Source organism: Chelonoidis abingdonii, chromosome 6 (assembly GCF_003597395.2).
Source record: "Chelonoidis abingdonii isolate Lonesome George chromosome 6, CheloAbing_2.0, whole genome shotgun sequence".
NCBI classification, from domain to species: domain Eukaryota; kingdom Metazoa; phylum Chordata; order Testudines; family Testudinidae; genus Chelonoidis; species Chelonoidis abingdonii.
The window spans coordinates 86,754,714-86,774,285 of NC_133774.1; the positions used below are offsets into that span (position 1 = coordinate 86,754,714).

The 19,572-nt window shown below is 39.8% G+C and overlaps 1 protein-coding gene across 2 annotated transcripts in view; it reads left to right on the forward strand.

The window, feature by feature from the left end:
• The window catches only part of SEMA4D (semaphorin 4D), a 58,262-nt gene extending 42,692 nt beyond the window's left edge, over nucleotides 1-15,570 (forward strand). The window contains exons 15-17 of one of the 2 annotated variants that reach the window (XM_075067202.1): nucleotides 13,497-13,706; nucleotides 14,539-14,636; nucleotides 15,460-15,570. In XM_075067202.1, coding sequence (XP_074923303.1) covers nucleotides 13,497-13,706; nucleotides 14,539-14,636; nucleotides 15,460-15,489 — 338 coding nt within the window. In that variant the 3' untranslated portion in view covers nucleotides 15,490-15,570. Of the gene's footprint in view, nucleotides 1-13,496; nucleotides 13,707-14,538; nucleotides 14,983-15,459 lie in introns of those variants that run through there. The other variant, XM_075067201.1, reaches the window with a different exon arrangement.
• Nucleotides 15,571-19,572: the final 4,002 nt, after the last annotated feature.

Here is a 19,572-nt window from a genome sequence, read left to right on the forward strand (position 1 = left end):
GGGGAGGGAGCTGGATAGGAGGTGAGGGCCAGGCCATGACTCTCTCCCCTAACTGGCCCTCCATACAATTTCCAAAACCCGATGCGGCCCTCAGGCCAAAAAGTTTGCTCGCCTCTGCATAAGAGAGTTCTTCCTTGATTTTGAACACTGTATTTGGGAAACCAACATTTTTCAGGAGCCTCCAAGAGCTTGATGGCTGGCATTATCGGACGTTTTTATGAGGTTAAGAAATGTTATTGGAAGGACACTCTTTTTTGTAATTTTTCCTTCTGTAGTAATTGATTGTTTTTGAGGACTGACCCAGGACACCGCTGAATGTAAAATCATCAGGCTGTATTTCTTGAGCTTAAGGACCAGGCTCATTAGTTCACAGGCAGTAGGAGACTCTATATGGAGTCGAGCTACTAGAAGGTACAGATAGCTAGCTATGCAGCTGCTTTTGTTAATGGTGATTACACTTATATATTATGTTTGTTCCCATTTTACTAAAAGAATAAAAACAGATCAGAGTCAATGAAGGTTTAAGTGGGTCTAGAGGTAAATGGGGAAAAAACCTTGTGGTGTTGGCTTTTAGGTTCAGATAGTATTGCTTTTCATTGTTTTGGGGACTCTAACTGCCTTCCCTAGATGTTTTTCTCAGAAGTTCCATTACTATTTTTTCGCAGTTCTCCAGCTTGAGTGACAACCCCATGTGAATGACAATAAATGCTCCCTAAGTTCAGAAGCAGATTTTAAAGGAGCTATTTATACATTAATCAGGTAATAAGCCCTTTAATTACTTTGCCCTGATTGGGCATATCCCTATATGAGGGTCACTTTATCAATATGGCCCAAATAGTCCCCCCCCCCCCATATTAAACCTTAACTGTAATATTACTGGGAAAAAAGACCCATAATTCTTTAAAATCACAAATGACTTCTGAAAGTTATTCTTTCTTGCTTCCCAGGACAGATATTGCTTTCACTGAATTATCATTGGAAACATTTCTACGCTTCTTGTTAAACTTCTGTATTCTTTGTTAAGGTATGTGTACGCAGGCCGTGGCCGCGAGTCTCCTGCCGAGGTCGACAGACTTGAGCTCACACTAGCACTCTAAAAATAGTTGTCTAGACAGCGTTTTGAATTTGTGTCTAAGGCTGGAGCTCAGGTTCTGAAGCCCACCTCTATCCCCGGGCTTCAAAGGCTCAGTTCCAGCCCAACCTGCAACTTCAGAGAGCTGTCTAAGCAGCTATTTTTAGAGCACTAGCATGAGTCCCACTAGCCCAAGTCCATTGCTCTGGGCCAGGAGGCTCATTGCCTCAGTCTGCGTTGACATTACCCTACAAGCCTCACAGTTATTTTGAGAATACTTCAGATTGTGTTCTCCATAACTCTGGAGAGAATGCATATATATCCTGTCCTCAACATGCCAAACCTGAGCTAGTGTTCAGACAAATGCCTAGGTTTGGCTTTATTGATAATTCAAAAGAATAAAACAATATAAACCTCAACACAGGCTTTCTCCTTCTCTGAGACTGGCTATTCCTGGAGTTTACCTCCCATCAGTACATGGTTTTTAATTATTACTTCTGTGGACCAGTTGAAAGGCCACTAGTAGTGGTTCATAGATCAGAGTTTGAGAATACTGACCGGCCTTCAGATGGCTCATGAACAAGCTGTTCCTAAATCAAATTTATAACTTGAGGTGAAAAGCTCCATGTCTTCTAGAGTCATCCAAAAACTTAGAAAAAAATATGTGAAAAAAATATGTGAATACTTCCTAAAATGTTTTATCTGCACACTAGAACCTCAGAGTTACAAACACCAGAGTTACACACTGACTGGTCAACCACACAGCTCATTTGGAACTGGAAGTACGCCATCAGGCAGCAGCAGAGACAAATACAAAACGCTAATACAGTACAGCACAGTGTTAAATGTAAACTAATATAAAGAGAAAGTTTAAAAAACAGATTTGACAAGCTAAGGAAACTGTTCCTGTGTTTGTTTCATTTAAATTACGATGGTTAAAAGCAGCATTTTACTTCTGCATAGTAAAGTTTCAAAGCTGTGTTGTCAATGTGTTGTAAACGTTTAAAAGAACAGGTATAAAGTTTTGTTCTGAGTTACTAATATTTCATAGTTATGAACAACCTCCATTCCAGAGCAGTTCATAATTTTGTGGTTTTACTGTAACATTTTGATGGACAGTAAATTAATTTTGAGCATAAAATAATGTGGTGCTCTTTCTTTGCTAAAGCCTGTACCCTTGACTTTAATCTGCACAGTCATTATTAATCCATGCTTGGTTTATCTTTATCTTCACGTGGGGATGCTAAATTTGAACTTGCTAACCAGTTTTATATCCTCTCTCTTGCATTAGGTTGTCCCTAAACCTTTTGTTTCTAATCTCAAGCTGACTGCCCAGGACTATTTAATAGCCTCTGTGGATACAATAATCTGATGGAGCTTGATCTTTACCGAGATACCTTTATGCCTTACATATACATCTATGTCTCCTTATTTCTTTTTTGTTTTTAGTATCAAAGGTAAGCTGCAAGGCTGAAGAGTACTGTCCCTATTACGTATTAACAGACAAGGCCTGAAAGCTGGTCACTCAAGCTTACAAAAGCAACTAAATTCGTATTGAAGACAGACTTGCATCAGAAGCATGTAGTCCCATTAAACTAGACTAAGAATGTCTTTGCTTTTGTTGGTTTATGTCTCAAATTTGTTGAGAGCCTACAGTTGTTGTTGGCTCATTCTAATGTTGTTAACTGAGCACTTCCTGTGACTGATCACACCTATCTTGTATGCAAAACAATTCTGAGTGCCAATATTATTCCACACCTCTTTTCCCCTCCCCTTTCTGGGAACATATCTAGTCAGTTAACAGCATCTTCAGGGAAACCTTTGAAATTAATGTAATGTTTTTAAATTCTTGGTGACAATGGTAGATCTGAACAAACAGAAAACAGCTCCCTTGTTAGACTGACAGTTGCTGTACACTGATACGTTTGAAGACAAAACTGAATACATATAACCTGGAACCCTAAAAGTAATCATTGCAATAGAGACAATTATCATTGTTGATTCATTTTAAGTGAATGTTCTCTTTAAAAGTCTGTACCATCCTCTAGCCCCTAGATGGTTGTTTACAAATTTAGCCTGGAGCACATTAGGCCTAAGTTGTAAAACTCTGAATCAACAGGGTGAGAATTACAAGGGTTATATCATCCCTCTTTGGGACATTATAAATAGGGCCCTACCAAATTCACCGTCCATTTTATTCAATTTCACAGTCAGAGGATTTTAAAAATTGTAAATTTCATGATTTCAGCTATTTAAATTTGATATTTCACGGTGTTGTAATTGTAGGGGTCCTGACCCAAAAAGGAGCTGTGGAGTGGTCAGAAGGTTATTGTATGTAGGCTTGCAGTACTGCTGCCCTTACTTCTGCACTGCTGCTAGCAGTGGCCCTGCCTTCAGAGCTGGGCAGCTGGAAAGTGGCGGCTGCTGGCCAGGAACCCACCTCTGAAGGTAGAGCCGCTGCCAGCAGCAGCGCAAAAGGATGCAGAGCTGGGCCCTTGGTCAGCAACCGCCACTCTCCAGGTGCCCAGCTTTGAAGGCAACAGCACAGAAGTGAGGGTGGCATGGTGTGGCATTGCCACCCTTACTTCTGTGCTGCTGTTGATGGGGTGCTGCCTTCAGAGCTGGGCACCTGGCCAACAGCTGCTGCTCCCTGGCCACCCAGCTCTGAAGGCAGCACAGAAGTAAAGGTGGCAATACTGCGACCCCCTAAAATAACCTTTCAGCTCCCCTGCAACTTCCTTTTGGGTCAGGACCCCCAATTTGAGAAACACGGGTCTCTCCCATGAAATCTGTATAGTATAGGGTAAAATCACACAGAAGACCAGATTTCACGGAGTTAGCCTAGGTTTCATGGTCAGTGATGCATTTTTCATGGCCATGAATTTGGTAGGGCCCTAATTATAAATCAGCAGATGAGATCAGAGAGAATTTTTCCCCCCATAATATAATATTGTGCAATTGGCTAGGATCAATGAGATTTCTCCCTTCTACTGAATCATTAGGTATAGCGGTAGATTACATTGTTCTAGTATACCATTCTTATGTTCCAAACAACTACCTTAACCAGCATAGTGAAAATAGAAATGCTATAAAAATAAACATTTTCCCCTTAAAAATTTGAGAGGTTTTTTTCTCAGGTTAGAACTGGTGTTGTAGTTATAATAGTAATTCTTGGCATTTATGTAATGTTTTCAAATGCACCTTACAAACAGTGGTGGCATTTTTTATTTTAGTTTTTGTCAAAAGTATCAGTGATTTTGTTTATAAATTTTATGCACATTCACTGTTAAGAGATTGGATGATTTAAGTTGGTACATCAATCTGCTAGGTTTTTGTAACTAATAATAACAAGGAAGTTAAGATCAAGACAATGTGAAACCTGATTCTTTGCAGTGAGATTTTATCACTGCACTATTGATCACACTTCAAAGATCTGAAGTACATTTTTTTAAATAATTTTAGAGTGATATCTATGTGCTACTACATTAACAAGGAGATCTCTGCTCTCTTTTGGCAGTGTACCCTGTTGAGTTCCAATTATAGGAAGTGAATAATCTCTTGAGGCTCAACTATATAGCCGATGATGTGTGTCTTCTAAATTGGGTAAAAAACTTACCTGTATGAACCTACCACTTTGCTGCTTAGTGCATTACATGATTAGTGCAGTACTTATGATCAGTAGTAAGACGTAAGGTCTCTAGTGTAGCCACTCTAAGCTGACGGGAGAGTGCTTGCCTGTTGGCTTAATTACTCCAGCCCCCATGAGAGGCGGTAACTGTGTTGGTGGGAGAAACTCAGGCAGTACCATGTTGACAGGAGAAGCTCTCCTGCCAACGTAACGCTGTCCACACTAGTGCTTAAGTGAGCATGTTATGTTGCTCAGGAGGGTGGCTAATTCACACCTGAGTGACACAATTTATGTTGACTTAAGCTGTAGTGTAGCTAGAGCTTTTGTCTCAGTTATATAAGTTGATCTGGTTATTAAAATAGCAGTGTTCCTACTGTCAACCTAGTGCACTCACATGTTATTTAAAATCAGTGATTCAGTCTCTCTCATGAGAGATTCCAAGTGGGGGAGGAAGTGATATTTTGAGCTGGAATACAATGCAAGACAAAAGAACAAGTTGTCTACGAAATCAGCTGTAGTAAACTTAGACTGTGACAAATGATAAGAAATAAGCATCCAGATATACTGAATTTAGCTTGTAAAGTCTGCACTCCAAGTGATCTTGTGGCATGTTTTTGACCCAAATATGGTCTGTAGATTCTTGCAGTGGACTCAAGACTCTCAGAAGAGAGAGGGGTTCTTTGTAGATAGCTTGTTCTGAATATTGGGAGATTGGTTTTACTAAACTTCATATCTTAGCCTCTCTCTCCTTTTGTAATAAAGTTCTTAAACCATTCTTTGATCTCCTTCCCCATGCCTAACATGTATCTCATAGGTTCTGTAGTGCCTTAGACTAGACTAGCAAGCCACGATTTATTGCAAAGCCCTTGGCACCAGTAAGAATTTGGATTTCACAGTCCTAGATTGTAAAATGTATTACTGATCAGTGATATGTCTGGAGCCACGTTGCAGCAATGAGGCATTATATTAAGAACATTTGAGGACTATAAACAGAATATATTTTGCCAGTGTCCATGTTCTATCTTTTAGAAGGGGTGATTAAGTATCCTTGCTTAGTGTTGGATCATGTATATGAATGAGGACCTAATTTTCTGCCTCCAGCTAAAATCAGCTCTTTTTAATGAGAAATCCTTACCTCTCAGACTGCTGGTATTTCCATTATCTGGAGCCTAAGTAAATCCCATTAACTTTTACTGTTCCTGTTGAAATCACTCACCTGCTATACATAGGGTTTATGTACCTCCTCCCCCCTCAGCAAGGATCCAACTCAATTTCTGCCCTTCTCCAGCCTCCTTTACACCGTATCTCCTCCAAAAGGTTAAAGTAAAATTATGGGACATATTCCCTTCTTCACTTTAGAGTACCACAGTTAAGAGGGGTTTTTGGTACATGCTTTTCTTACCTAATTGCCCCCAGACAGCGGCTATGTAGATGCTCTCTGGAAACTGTCTGGGGAGCTGAACTTTATTTTGCCTTATCTCTAAACTAAAAAATGAACATTTTATCCCTGCTACTAAATGCAAGAAGCTACCAAACTGTTAGAGTAATTTAAATTAGAAAACTCACATTCTGGAAATAGTGTAACCCCACTAATCCCTAGTGCTTTCTAACATGTATAATCTTTTACAGGCAACTATGTAGGTTTCCTTTTGTGAGCCCCTTCTTGGACCCACCTAGCTGATAACTAAACACGTACTATTGGCACACTGGAAGCAATAAGTCGTAACTGGACTGACTTTTCCAGCCTTGTAAAGAGGTCAGCGGTCCTCTGGTTTGCTCTCTTTGCATTTTTTACCATCTTCAGTTTAGATGCTTGGTCTTATATTCGTATATGTGTATTGTGCAGTGGTGACTGGATATTTTTTCCCACAAGAGTCATTCTATTTTTTTTAGTTTGCACGTGCAGCATTTCATGTGCAGCCTGTTTAATCTTTTCCATAAGGCTGACATCAACACATTTTCAAAGTTGCTTTTCAGTACATTTAGCAGTAATATAACAAACAGTGCAGTTTTGTGCAAGCAGGAGGTTGTGTTCTTTAGATATGAATTGGCTGCTAATTGAAACAAACAGTATGATACATAATGAACCCTCTGTCCAGGAGTTGGAGAGATCTGTTTTCCCATGTTTCTCTTTGTGACTTTAGCTTCTATTCAAACTAATCCACTTTCTCTTCTAGAAGGGTAAGGAGCTTCTACTGCCATACAAACATCTTGCTTGTCACTATCCGGAAAGCGCAACAGCAGACCACACTTTAGGTCATATCTCTGGACTTGTTGCAATCTGTTAATATCAAGAAGCTTCCTTTCCCTCTGCAACTGCCCTGTTTTCTTACTACTTCTTCACAAGGAGTTGCTGAATCACAGCTCTTATGTCTACTTCAGTTTTGCCAGTTCATTATCAGCTAGCCTGTGACTCAAGAGTTCTGCTTCTCACCTAGCCCTTACACAGTTTCCAAATAGGGAATCACTCAGCCTACTACCCAGTTTTCATTCACCTACTGTTCAAAGTATACTATTGGTAGTTGCCTTTCTAATGTAACAGAAATTGCTCCACGTGAAGCATGCTCTCTTCTTCTGTTCACTGGTTTGGAAGGACTAACCTTGCCTTTCACTTTTCTGATCTGTGGTTCCTGATCATTTTTTCTGCAACCAGTTTATACAGTTTAATACCTAATCCCTAGTTTTGGATGAGGGATTCCTAAATGGTTCTGATGCATTCATTTTTTTTTTTTTGCTTTACAATATGTCCAGTTCAAACCAAACCTGCAGACCAGACACCAGCTGTCTCTCATTTTTGAGATTAAGAAATGTCACTGTTCCTGTATGGCTTTTCTGAACCAGCTCCATGGCTGCCAGCCACGTCTTCTATCTGTATGTATTTTCTGTTCTAGGACAGCAACATTCATACCTGTACACCATTCATTAATGATACCCTTTTTTATTGGCTCTCTCTATAGTGGCTTTCTTTCATCATTCCAACCATCAGTACAAAGAGTCCTTCTTGTTATCCTGCTTTAGCACACACCTGAGATGCCAGAGTATATTTTCATTAGGCTAGTACAAAAGCCCTTCTATTCTGAGATCAATTCCCTTGCAGCCAGTGCTGATTAATCAGTAAAGTTCATTGGATATCAATTCACTGGTGACTTTTAGAGATTAGCTAGGTACAGCTCTAAACTGTTTGTTCTTGCCAGCAGCTCACTCTTTGCTTTTACCTGATTACTAGTCACATTCCTTTCCTATTTAATTTCCATCCTTGATAATCTTTAGAGTGACCTTCAGGGAGATCTGATCTAAGCTTCATCATTTTAGCTCCAGAAATAGCATGACTCTGGAAAAATACTATATTAAATGATGTAGTGGCAGTGTGACAGCATTTCTTGTCTTCTGCATTATGCATCTTTACGTGGTTCATTAAATGGTGGACACTCACTTTCTTCCTCCCCTTTTGCCTGGCAGCCGTTTGACCACAGGAGCCAGGATTTTACAATATTCTCCTTCAGGGACTCTTTCTTTCTCCTACTGTTGCTTCTCGTGTCAAAGAAACCACTCATTCCAATGAACTCTGTTTAAATTAGTATCTGAGGTTTTTTGGAAGCAGACTGCACTCTTTCAGGATTAGGTACATATACCTAACCCTTAAATTCTAGTATCAATTTACTGATTGGGACAGCCCATAGTATTCTAAGTCTATTCTTGCATGTTGGTCAGTAGAATATCTGCAGCTGTATTCTTCATACTTTGGAGAGTTTTTTACTCTGTTTTTTTTAAGATGGTAATTTTTTAAGGGAATTTAGAACATTTCAAATTTCAGTGACTAAAGTTAGGCACCTAATTTCCTAAATAGGCACCTAAAAAGTGACCTGAATTGGAGGTGATGAGGATCTGCAGCTCCCAGTGATGTAACAGGAGTTGGGGGAACTTTTACGTTTCTGATTTTCAGAGTTGTTAAGTCTGAAAATGTTGGCTTTGTGTGAAATGTACTTGGGCGGCAGACCTGGAAAATGAAGCCTTGTATATATGCACACAAGCATAACACAGGTAATGCAAGCTTCCTTTCACTACCCAGCCAATGACTCCATACTGACCAGGCGGAGTTTTCTAGAGGAAAAGAATAGTTCAGTCTCAAGACACGTGTTTGTTGGGAGACTGGTGGGTGGGTTTTTTTCCTATGTGAATATATGACATACAATTAATTTTACTTCTTTCAAGTAAATCTCCAAATAGTTGTCCAAGGGTTGATAGCTTTCAGTAACTAGTGACTTTGCTTGAAACAGTGGCTTTGAGAGGACACTCTTGAAAAGTCCATTTCCTAAGGTTGGTTTTACTATATCTATGGTTACACATGCAGAATGGCTTCTGATGGGTATTGCACTCTTATTATTATGAATTAATTTGATCCTTTTCATTCATTTTATAACCTTTTTTTAATCTCTCAAGCACTCACAAAGAGAGGATAACAACTGAATGTAAGTATTTGTTTAAATATGTTTGAAGATCCCAAGATATGAAATTCTATGGTCACTCAGTGAGCAATTCTCTTGTATTCAATGTGTTATATCCAATTCATAAATACAAAGGAAACTATACATTTTCTACTATTTCTCAGCAGAATCAATGCTTCTATCATCTGGTATCATCACCTAATTTAAAAAGAAGCATAGTCACCAGCACATATCTGCAAGAAACTTTAGCAGACATTTTTTTAATTGAATACATTACATATCACTTATAGAAACAATGTATCCCAGAGAAAATTCCGGAGGGTTAAAGCTAAGTACCACATAATAGGCGTTTGAATCAAGATTTGTGCAAATCATAATATAGTACTTGGTCTCCAAAACTTATGGGTTACATTAAGATGTTTCATAGCAATTTTTTTTTAACCTTTAGCATGCCTCTGGGAAGCTGAGCAAATGAAACTAAGTACTACAGTGGAAGAAGTGATGAGATTAGAGAATCAGGACTGAACTACCGTGAAATGTGCAGGAGGGCTAGTAAAGATTTCTTTCCCAAGTAGATCAAAAAGGGCACAAACATGTTGTTTGCGTCCTGGTTTGTTGTAAAAGTTTGACGTGCAAAAATTTTGCAGCATGTGTGGGAAATCCCAGTACTGTTGACTGTGCATATGATGAATGTTTGTGGGAAGACGGCAAAGTAGTTACTTGTTCAGTGACTCCCCAGAGTGCTGACCCAGGATCACGCTCGTTGTGAGACAACCAGAACAAGGAAGTTTCTGACGGGATTGCCAAACCCAAGCTTGTTTCTTTTGGGAAACTGCAGCCTTTTTTAAAGCTTCTGAAGCCTTTCCAAAACCATTATGATTTTTAACAACGGAGATTGTTTTGGTAATGAAAGCAGAGCAGGCACTTGGCAACTCTTTTGGCATTTCAGTATAAATGGGAAATAGCATGAAATTACACTGACTTGCATTTCTAATTAATTGAAAATAAGCTTGCAGGAAATGGTCTTTTGCATTGATTGTGCTGTTTCATGATATGGCCCACCCACTACTCTAGGAAAAAGGGACATTCTAGGAGGTCAAGATAATAAGTAGCTCAAATCAAACTTGATAAAGTTAGTAACTGAGCTACTATGAATCCATTTGTTTGAAAATTACTCTTAAATGCTTATGTGGTGTCTGGGCACCTGCCAATCTTTAACATATTTATTCTCACAGCATCCCCATGAGATAGGGAAGTATTTTAGCTATTTTACAGATCAGAAACAGAATCACAGGAAGTCTGATAGAGCAGAGAGCTGAACCTCAATAGCTCAAGTCCCAAGTTAAGGCCCTAATCACTGGACCATCTCTTCCAAAGAGCAAGAGGCTGAGTGAAGATCTGTGTCTTGAATAGAATTAGGAGTTTGAGGGAGAGGGAATAAGTTGCTTCATCATCTTGTGTATGCCATTCATGTTGTTTCTCGTGCCCATCATCTTGATATTCTGCAGTACAATTACTTTTGCATGGAAATATATACTTATTCAGACACTGGTATATTTGCAAGGTCTTGAGAAGAGTTAGCAAGTATCATCTAGGATGGCCTGTCGTACACTACGTTCTATCGTTGTGATACTTGAGTACACCAAATAGTTTTACACTAGCTCATTTAAAAGAAAATGCATATTGCAACTGTTGAAAAGCTTGAATAGCGAACCAGGCAAATTATTAGCTTAGTATTTTGCTTTCCCCTTTCTGGGTTAGGTCACTGCCAAAAGCAACAAATGGTTAAATTTAGTTGATCAGTAATATATATGATATGATGCCAACTGTGTGGGAAGATAAGAATAGAGGTCACATGAATTCTTATAGGACGTCAGAAAATGAAGTGTGTTATACTAGTAAACCAATTACCTAATAGCCTGTTCTCTGTTCAAACTTCCACAGTGTTCTCCAGCTTGCTCTTCTTAACAAGTATTTCTAGACTTTCAATTGGTCACATTTCAGTGTCTCTTTTTAATACATTTTAGAAAAGCAACTAATTTCCTCATCTGTTTAAGTCATTACTAAATTTACCCCTTCCACTGTAGCAGTGGACTTTCTCTCTCCAAGAGTTTGTTGACATTTGCAAAAGTTCATTTTATGCCTTGTAACCTTTTAGTTAGAATCAATTTTTTTTAAAAAAAACTGATCTTCTGTATTTGCCGTGGATCAGTTTCCCCTTCTCCAATTCCAGGGGTAGTAAAAGCTACATTAACATGTTACTCTTTATTTGGAAGAAGAGTGCAGTCTCTTGCAATGTTACTATTAATACAATGCCAGAGGTCTGCATGGCACCTAGGCCAATAAAACACTTTCCTTCTTGCTTAGAAAAATCAGTAAGAAACTACATAAGGCTTTGAAGAATCAGGATCTTGAAATTAAAAATTTAGATTTGATTTTCTGAAATCAAAAATATCTTTGGACTTTGAAAACACATCTGGGACCAATAGGAAAGAACAGTGAGAAAATCTCTATCCTTGCCCCATTCACTACTACAGTGAATTCAAGTTTCTTGGGGGAATTAGTCCCAACAGTCCTTTTAATTATTAATCAGAGAAGCAGGACTGGTGTGGTTTTGGTTTTTTTCCTCATCCTGACCATGTCATCTGTACTTAATGTTTTGGGGTTTTTTTGAGTGTACAGTTACCCTACAGATACTGGGGAAGCTAAAATATCATAATGTCCTGAAAGTAGTCCATGAAACTTTCATTTTCATGTCTTCCTGCACATCTGGGCTGTGGCAGATGCTGAGGGTTGGGTATTTTCAGTTCATTGTATATTTTCCCCAGATAATTTCATCTCTCCACTCTTGATTGTCAGCTGGTATCTCAGTGGCCCAAGTACTATTAAATATATTGTGCCAATCTCCTCTCTCTTCCCTTTTATTTTGCTCTTACAAAATTATCCTACCAAGTTTTAAGTAGATCATAATCTCCATCATTCATCCTCACTACCACCATTTCCTTGTTTCTTTACATTCTTGTAAGGTATTTTAACATACAGTAAGCTTTTCTTATTCCTTTCACTTCCAGACCACTCCACTTTGTCTACTGAAACCCAAGATAAGCTTTCTGAGATAGGGACTAAGGTTTTTTTGTATGTGTACAGTGTCTACTGCATTGGGTGTGGTGGTAGAACGCTAATGTGAAAGTTCCCCATTTTCTATGCAAAGCCTATCTTCTATGGTCTGCCTGTTTGTCGCATAAGAGGGACACTGACTAGGTACAATCACTAATCCAAATCAGCACATTATATAGGTCATGCCAGTGGTCAGTTAACCCACCCCCTGGCACTGTAGGTAAGTCTCTCTAGTATGGTGTCTCCTCCCTTCATTGTCCGTGGCAACAAAAAAGCCTAAAATCACCTGCCTCACTGCTGTTATCTTCCCTCATTTATTCTTCTCTAAAGGTGTTTGATTATTGGTCACATGGGCACAACAGGAGAAATCCATTACCATTAGTCTGAAGTTGTTAGATATGGAAAGCAGAAGGCAGCATACATCCCTGTTTTCTTTATCTGGGCTACAGCTGTCTCAGCAAAATTCTTAACTGTGCACACTAAGCAGAATTACATTGGTTTTTCCTTGATAGCTGCCATTTTACTTTATCCCAAACAGCAACCAAGAAAGCTATGTCAATCTTTGGCTTGGTTGCATTCTGTTTCTCACAGATGGTATGAATATTGGTGATTAGGCAACAAGGCTAGACATTCTTTGCCCTCTACTCCTCTTAGCCTAAGATGTCAAGTTCTTTCACTTCCTTTAACAACCCTGCTGTCAGCTGTCATGTCTCCATGTTTCATCTAATTTTGTTTTCTTCATTACACACAGTATCTTCAGTGGCTCTGAGTCCCTGACCTTTTTTCTGCTCTTAAGTTGTACTTCATTTCAAAACTAATGCTGTACCTGGGATTACCTAGGTTCCCTCACTGTCCAGTCTATAATTGTTACTTCTTCCAGGGCTGGCTTTGACTTGTGAGAATGTCAGAATCCAGGCGTGCGTTTCCCACAAGCAGAAGAGATTCTCAGGGAATTGTTGAGTGCTAAACTTTTATTCTTACCTTATCAACACTGGCTCATTGTCCCCAGTCTTCTGACCATGCTGCACTCAAGAAGCATAGGAACAAACAGAGCCCTCAGAACAGTCCTTATTTTCAGTTAATTTATGTTCTAAAATCCAGAATCTGGTGCTGTCTAATCATCATACCTTCAGGGTTTCATGTTAATGTTTCATCACACTTTAATCTACATTTGACACTCTTCTTTAATTTTTTACAAGTGGTTTCTTTGGTAATTAAACTAACATTTTCACAGGTCCCAGTGATGCACGTTTTGTGTGGAAGAAGAATGGACAGAAAATGGAAGTGTGTGTCAGTGAGCAATCTCATGCATTGGCTGATGGCAGAATGCTCATTCTAAGCTGGGTGAAAGATGCTGTAGCAGAAAACTCAAAATACTGTTGTTCAGTCCTCTCAAAAGCTGGAAATAAATCATCAAAAGTGCTCATCACAGTGGAAGGAAAAGGTAGGCTGTTGCAGTGGGTATGCACTGCTCATCCTGGCCCTGATGCAGGGAGGACAGCTTTAAAACGAGCTCATCCATAAAGACCCTCTACATTCTTGAAGACTGTCACTAATAAAAAACCCTCTCTAATTTCTATGTAAATTTAGTATCCACTTCAGATGTTGTTACAGAAGGGATCCCATATTCAGATCCTAGTTCGCAATATTTAAAAGGCTGACTTATTCTCTTGAGGGTTGCATTTGTTTCTGGAAGGAATAAGTAGCATATCCATATTGACTAATGTGATTGCTGTTGTGGTTTCATTTCTAGACTACATAGTTGCTGAGTTATGAAAACAGGCAGTCTGACAGGCAATTCCAAAACAACCATAAAACAAGCTTGGATTTTTAGTTTCCTGGTTGACTACAGCTGTCAGCTTTATATATTTCTACTACTGATTTACTGTGTTTGGTAGCTACTTCAAACCCCTGCCATTTAGATTACTGAAGTCACTTAACCAAGTGCTTATTTTGGAAATTTTAAGGTTTTCAAAAGTAGGTGCTTAACATTAGGCTCCTAAAGCCATCTGTAGATACCTAAATAAGGAGCCTGATTTTTCAATAGGAGCTGTTGTAGTCTCAGCTCTAGATGTAGTCACATCTAGCCATGTGTTCAGGTGCCTACTGATTCTGGGGAACGAGAGCGCACCAGCTGCCCAACCATCGTTCTCTCCAGAATCTATCCACTGATAACTAGATGTTTTTCAAAGCTGCCCCTGAAGTCAATGGCAGATGCTCATCTGTTTGATCACAGCCTATTTCATATAGCTTGTTTCATTACTTACAATTTTCAGATAGTACTGGTCAGGCTGAATGGGTAAAGGAGTATGACAGCTGGAAAAGTGCAGTCAGTGAACATCATGCAATGATGCAAAACTGGAAGACAACCTGGGTAAGTTTCTTGACATGCATGTTGTCAGGCACTATACTACTTTAGTGAGCGAGTGGGAGGAGCCTGAAAATCCTTATTTTTGACTTGCCATTATATTGAACAGGATGGGATTCTATTTGTAGTCCATGTATAGTACTGCCTGCATGTCATTCAGTTACTTCTAGACAAAACTTGCCTTCCTCTGGTGTTTTAAGATCTAGTACCTTAGGGGTTGATGCTGGGAACTAAGCCCAGGGTCCTATAGATGACACCAAACTGTCTCCAGCCACTTGAATCATACCTGGATATACCATCATCAACTCAAAGTCCATCTTAGAACCAGGACAAATCAGTAAAGTGTGAGCATATTTCTTTCTTTCTCCTCTTAGTACCATCCATTTCATGAAGTCAGTCAGTACGCAGAACTCTCCTTGATAAAGGACCAAGGTGGGGTGGGGATCTTAAGTGGCTTTCCACTACCTTTACATCTATTCCTTTCTCTAATAAGTAATACCCAAGGGGCTGTTATGGCTGCTGAGGAAAGCTGGAGCCACAGGAATGCTTCCTGGCTGATCCCTTTTACCTCTGACCCCAAAGACTCTGTATTTGTCCCTCTGCACTACTAATCTGATGAAGTGTCTACACGCAACCAAGAATCTGGTTCAATGCTTCTGGTCTTAATGATTGAATCTGCCCTTCCTCAACCTCAAGAGATAACATACCCTTAAGAGCATGGCAATAGATCTACTGCTAGCCCAGGGCTGGCTTTAAATAAAACCAGCTTGTTTAGAAAACTCATTGTACTTTAATATTAAAATTAATTTAAACTGTCTTGTTCTTTTAGGAGAGTTGCAAGAAGGAAGACACCCCCTGATGGACAGAGACAGGAGTAAGAGCTGGCTGACAGGGAAATAAATGTCTGCAAAATGAGCTTCCAGTTACTCTAACTAGCATAGCTGAATCCTTTTTCACCTGCTACTATAGCTGGCAGTGGGGCTTGCTGTTCAGGAGAATCTACTGAAAATTTAAGCAAAACACGATTTCCTCACTGCACTGAAGAATGTTTTTATCTACTACCAAGACAACTCCCCCACCCCCTTTGAACAACCTGATATCAGTTTTTCTGCTAGTTATGGAGGAAGAGTGTTCCTACTGAGACTTGTGGTGCTCAAACATTGTAATGCAACCCCTAAATCCTGTTTTAAGAAGGAGGAGTTTGATTGTGATGTGAATATATTAAAGCAGTGGGGATATAACAAGGATTTGGATCACTTATGTTTTAAATGTTTTTCAGAAAAGTAATGGGGGAGAATAAGGTTTACCTTGAAAGTCCATTCTGGCATTTTAAAGAACATTCCTTTTTGGGCTAGGCAAAATTTTCCTTGTTTGCCTAAGTAGGCAAAGCTACAGTAGTATTTCAAAGAGAAACTGAGATTCATCATAGACATTAATACTTTTCATGCATTAGAGACTTCAAATTGAAAACTGAAGTTGTTTTGAAAAATTAAACTTGTTTGGTACAGGAAAAACTGTACAATTAAAATTTGACTAGTTAAGGTATTTACAGGACTCAGTTGGCATAATGTAATGTAAAGCACAGCACACAATGAGCTACAAAATATGAATAATAATTGGTACTGTGGAAGATCAAGTCTGATTTATGCTGAACAAATGTTCAGCAATTGATAAAGGACTAATGTGATACCAGGATTGTTATTTCTAGTAAAAATGTGCAGAAACAACATTGAGGTAGCTACTCAAATTTTGGGGACCTACTTGTCCTGTTTTAAAATAAGTTTTATCTTTCTGCAAAGGATCAATAAAGTTTGAGATGTTTCATTGTTCTCTTTTCCTCAAAATTTTCACTGTTTAGCATTGCACAGAAATGCCTCACTTTTTACATAAAAGCTTTGGCTTGATTGTGCTGGGAATGGTCATTTAAAAAGTATTGTATTCTCTCCATAACTCTGAATGTATAGGAAATAAAACTTTTCCACACTTACCTGAAGAATTCCTTTCTTTGAGGAACAAGCTCTATAGATCTTTTACAATGGTACTTGAGCCTGCCTGGAGCTTGGGGATCAGACTTGGCAGCAGGGAATACCCCATACCTGTAGTTCCCTCTTGTTAAGCACTTGCACAGCCAGGATAACTTCAAATCTACTTTAAGTCACATTGTTAAATATACTTTGAGGAAAAAACAATTTCTCCAAGCAAAGTATGGTAGACTTGTCCTCATTAAGTAAAATTTAAGTCCTTGAACGTTAAGTAAGCGGATCCTTCGGAATTGAGATGGAAATTGACTGTAGGGTGTGCCAGCTCTGTGGACCTTATTGCCTGAAGAAAGTAACTCACGTTGGCACAGCCTGGAAATTTATCTAGAGGCCACAGCTCCATTACAATGGGATTTTCATAGCCGTGCACCTCCAGGGTGGGAAGCAGGACATCTGCCCTGGAGAAGACTTAGCCAATGCCATTTCCTTTCTTTTGGCGGAAGACTGGTTGACTGAGATGCAGAATTTGATGAAGGCAGTCTCAGTAGAGTAGACATGACTGTTCTGCCCTGTGATTCTCAAGCATCCAAGTCCAGTCCTGAGCACTAACGGAAGAGCAATATTTCTAGTTTACTTACAGAATTTACACACTGACATGCATGAGGCCTACCTTCTGAATTAAAAGTACAATACTATGTCTTGTGGGAGTTCCCCACATCCATGTTCCATCTGGATAGTGCAGTGAGGAGCAGAATGTGTTTTGATGGTCATGTTCTATGACAACATGGAACTGGAATAAGTTGGTTGCCCTAAGGAAGCATTTCATGTTAGGATTCATCAAAAAAAAGATTCATAACATGCTAAGCCTGGTGCACTCCAGCCACTTAGCTTTTTTGCTTGGACATTTAATATACCTATAATAAAACTCAAAAGGGTTTTATTTAACACGGTAGTTATTCTACTGGCTGGTGCAAAGTCCATACTTAAATCTATTCGTTAACAGCTGGAACTTCTCAACATCTGATCTCAAGGATTAAAGTCTCCTATACTTTCCTGAAACAGATTTAAGTCCCCACTCTCCCTACCTCAGGGAGAAGCCATATGATTTTTAGGTTGAGAAGGACCATACTTGAAATACTGTCCACCCACGTTAGCACTGCTTGTGAAAGCAGGCAGGGGCACTTTGATAGATCATATTTAGTTTTTTGGCTTGAGTTTTCACTGAGATGCCAGCCTAGGCTTAGCTGCCTGTGAAGGGCCTGTAGAGTAAGAAAAGTTAGTCTCAGGTAAAAATTTACCAGCTAGAATTGTTGAGCCCCTGACTGTCAGGGGCAGCAGGGGGAGAAAGCTAGGGCTCAAGGCCCCTTACCACTTTCTGAAATTGGTAACAGTTGTGCTGTGTCCTGTGCCCTCCATCCATGAGGTAGCTGAACTCTACAGTCAGAGGCATGGCTGTTGGTGCAGGCTGTAGGAGCTGAAGCATAGTCTTCCAACTGGCGCACTGTCCTAGCTTCGCTCCCCTCATGGAGATGGGACTGCTTGTGTGCTTTTCCAATCCCACCTGGCTCTTCTCTTGCCCATGGAAGAGGAGGCAACTCCACCGGGCTTGGGCTATGAGGAAAAAATACCCTAGACAGTTTTGAAAGAGGACCAAAGTCCTCCCACTTCAAAAAGTTTGATACACTAAGTGACATTCCTGGAGCAAAAGGTTGGGTGCATAAATAAGCAAAACAAGAGGTAAAAAAGAAGGGCCTGATTTTGCACTATTGAAGTCCTAAAGGAGCTGTGATCAGAGGCTTTGCTAAGACTACTGCTATGCTGGGGTGCAATGGTTAACAAAGAAATACTTACATTACACCTAGCCTTTAGGGAAATGACCTTATATTATTGTACTGCATAGTAGGCAGGTATATCAGAGGAGCGATCGGTAAGTTGTTCTCAGAGCATTAACCTCAGCTTAGGTTACTTTACACTTCACCTCCTGTGCATAATTTGAGCAAATAGGCCAATTCCTCTTCCTACCTGAGGCTACAAGTGACCTTACTGCCCTTTGCTATGAAGGTCTGTTGCAGTAGCATGGAAGATGATCAATTTTTAAAAATACTGCTGCTTTACCTGTTAAAGGCGAGGGCGACATCGAGCACAAAGATGTATGCTACTGCTGTGCTACATCAGCAAGAGCTGCCCCAACAAATCCCCCAAAGTATCAAGGAGACCTTTACAATTGGCTAGGCTGTAATTCAGTACACCGCAGGCCTTTCTGCCCCACTCCCATCCACACAAAAAAGTGGACACTATGGGGAGGAAACTACTATCAGGTGATTTTATATACTGAAAAATTAAGTGTATAGAAATCATAACTGGCTTTTGGCTCAGCAGAGGGAGCTGGTTAGCAGTGAGGCTGGCTTTAACTTAGCTAGATTCTCAAACTGCAGGAAGCAGAGCACACCCTGGCAATGCACACAGTAAAAACGCTGTGGAAACTAAGCAACAGGACTAGAGGGGCAGGGGGGTCAAGCAGAGATTCTCTTACAAGGTTGTCCACAGAACTGTCTTAAAAGGGAATGGCTGAGTGGTAATGAGGTTGAACACTTCAACCCCTCAAAAGCTAGTTTGAAAGACAAATGTCTATTCACTGCTTAATCATCTTCCGCAATAATTCTGCTTTCAACAGCTCTTACCATACACACAGTGGGTTTCATAGGGAGGGCAAGAGTAACTCTCTCCCTAAGTTTGTTACAATGAAAACTGCTATGGATGCTAGCATCAGGACCTGGCTAACAGTCATGTTCATGCACTTCCATGGAAGTGCAAAAATGATCTCTGCAGAGTAGCAACCCTAAAGCGTACAGATTCTCTATCGTGTGCACATCTGCCTTCTGGAAGTTGTATAATGCAAGAACCTAGTTGCCGGCCCCCTTTCATGATGCAGTGAAAAATTTAGCTAGAACAGCGCACTTGCC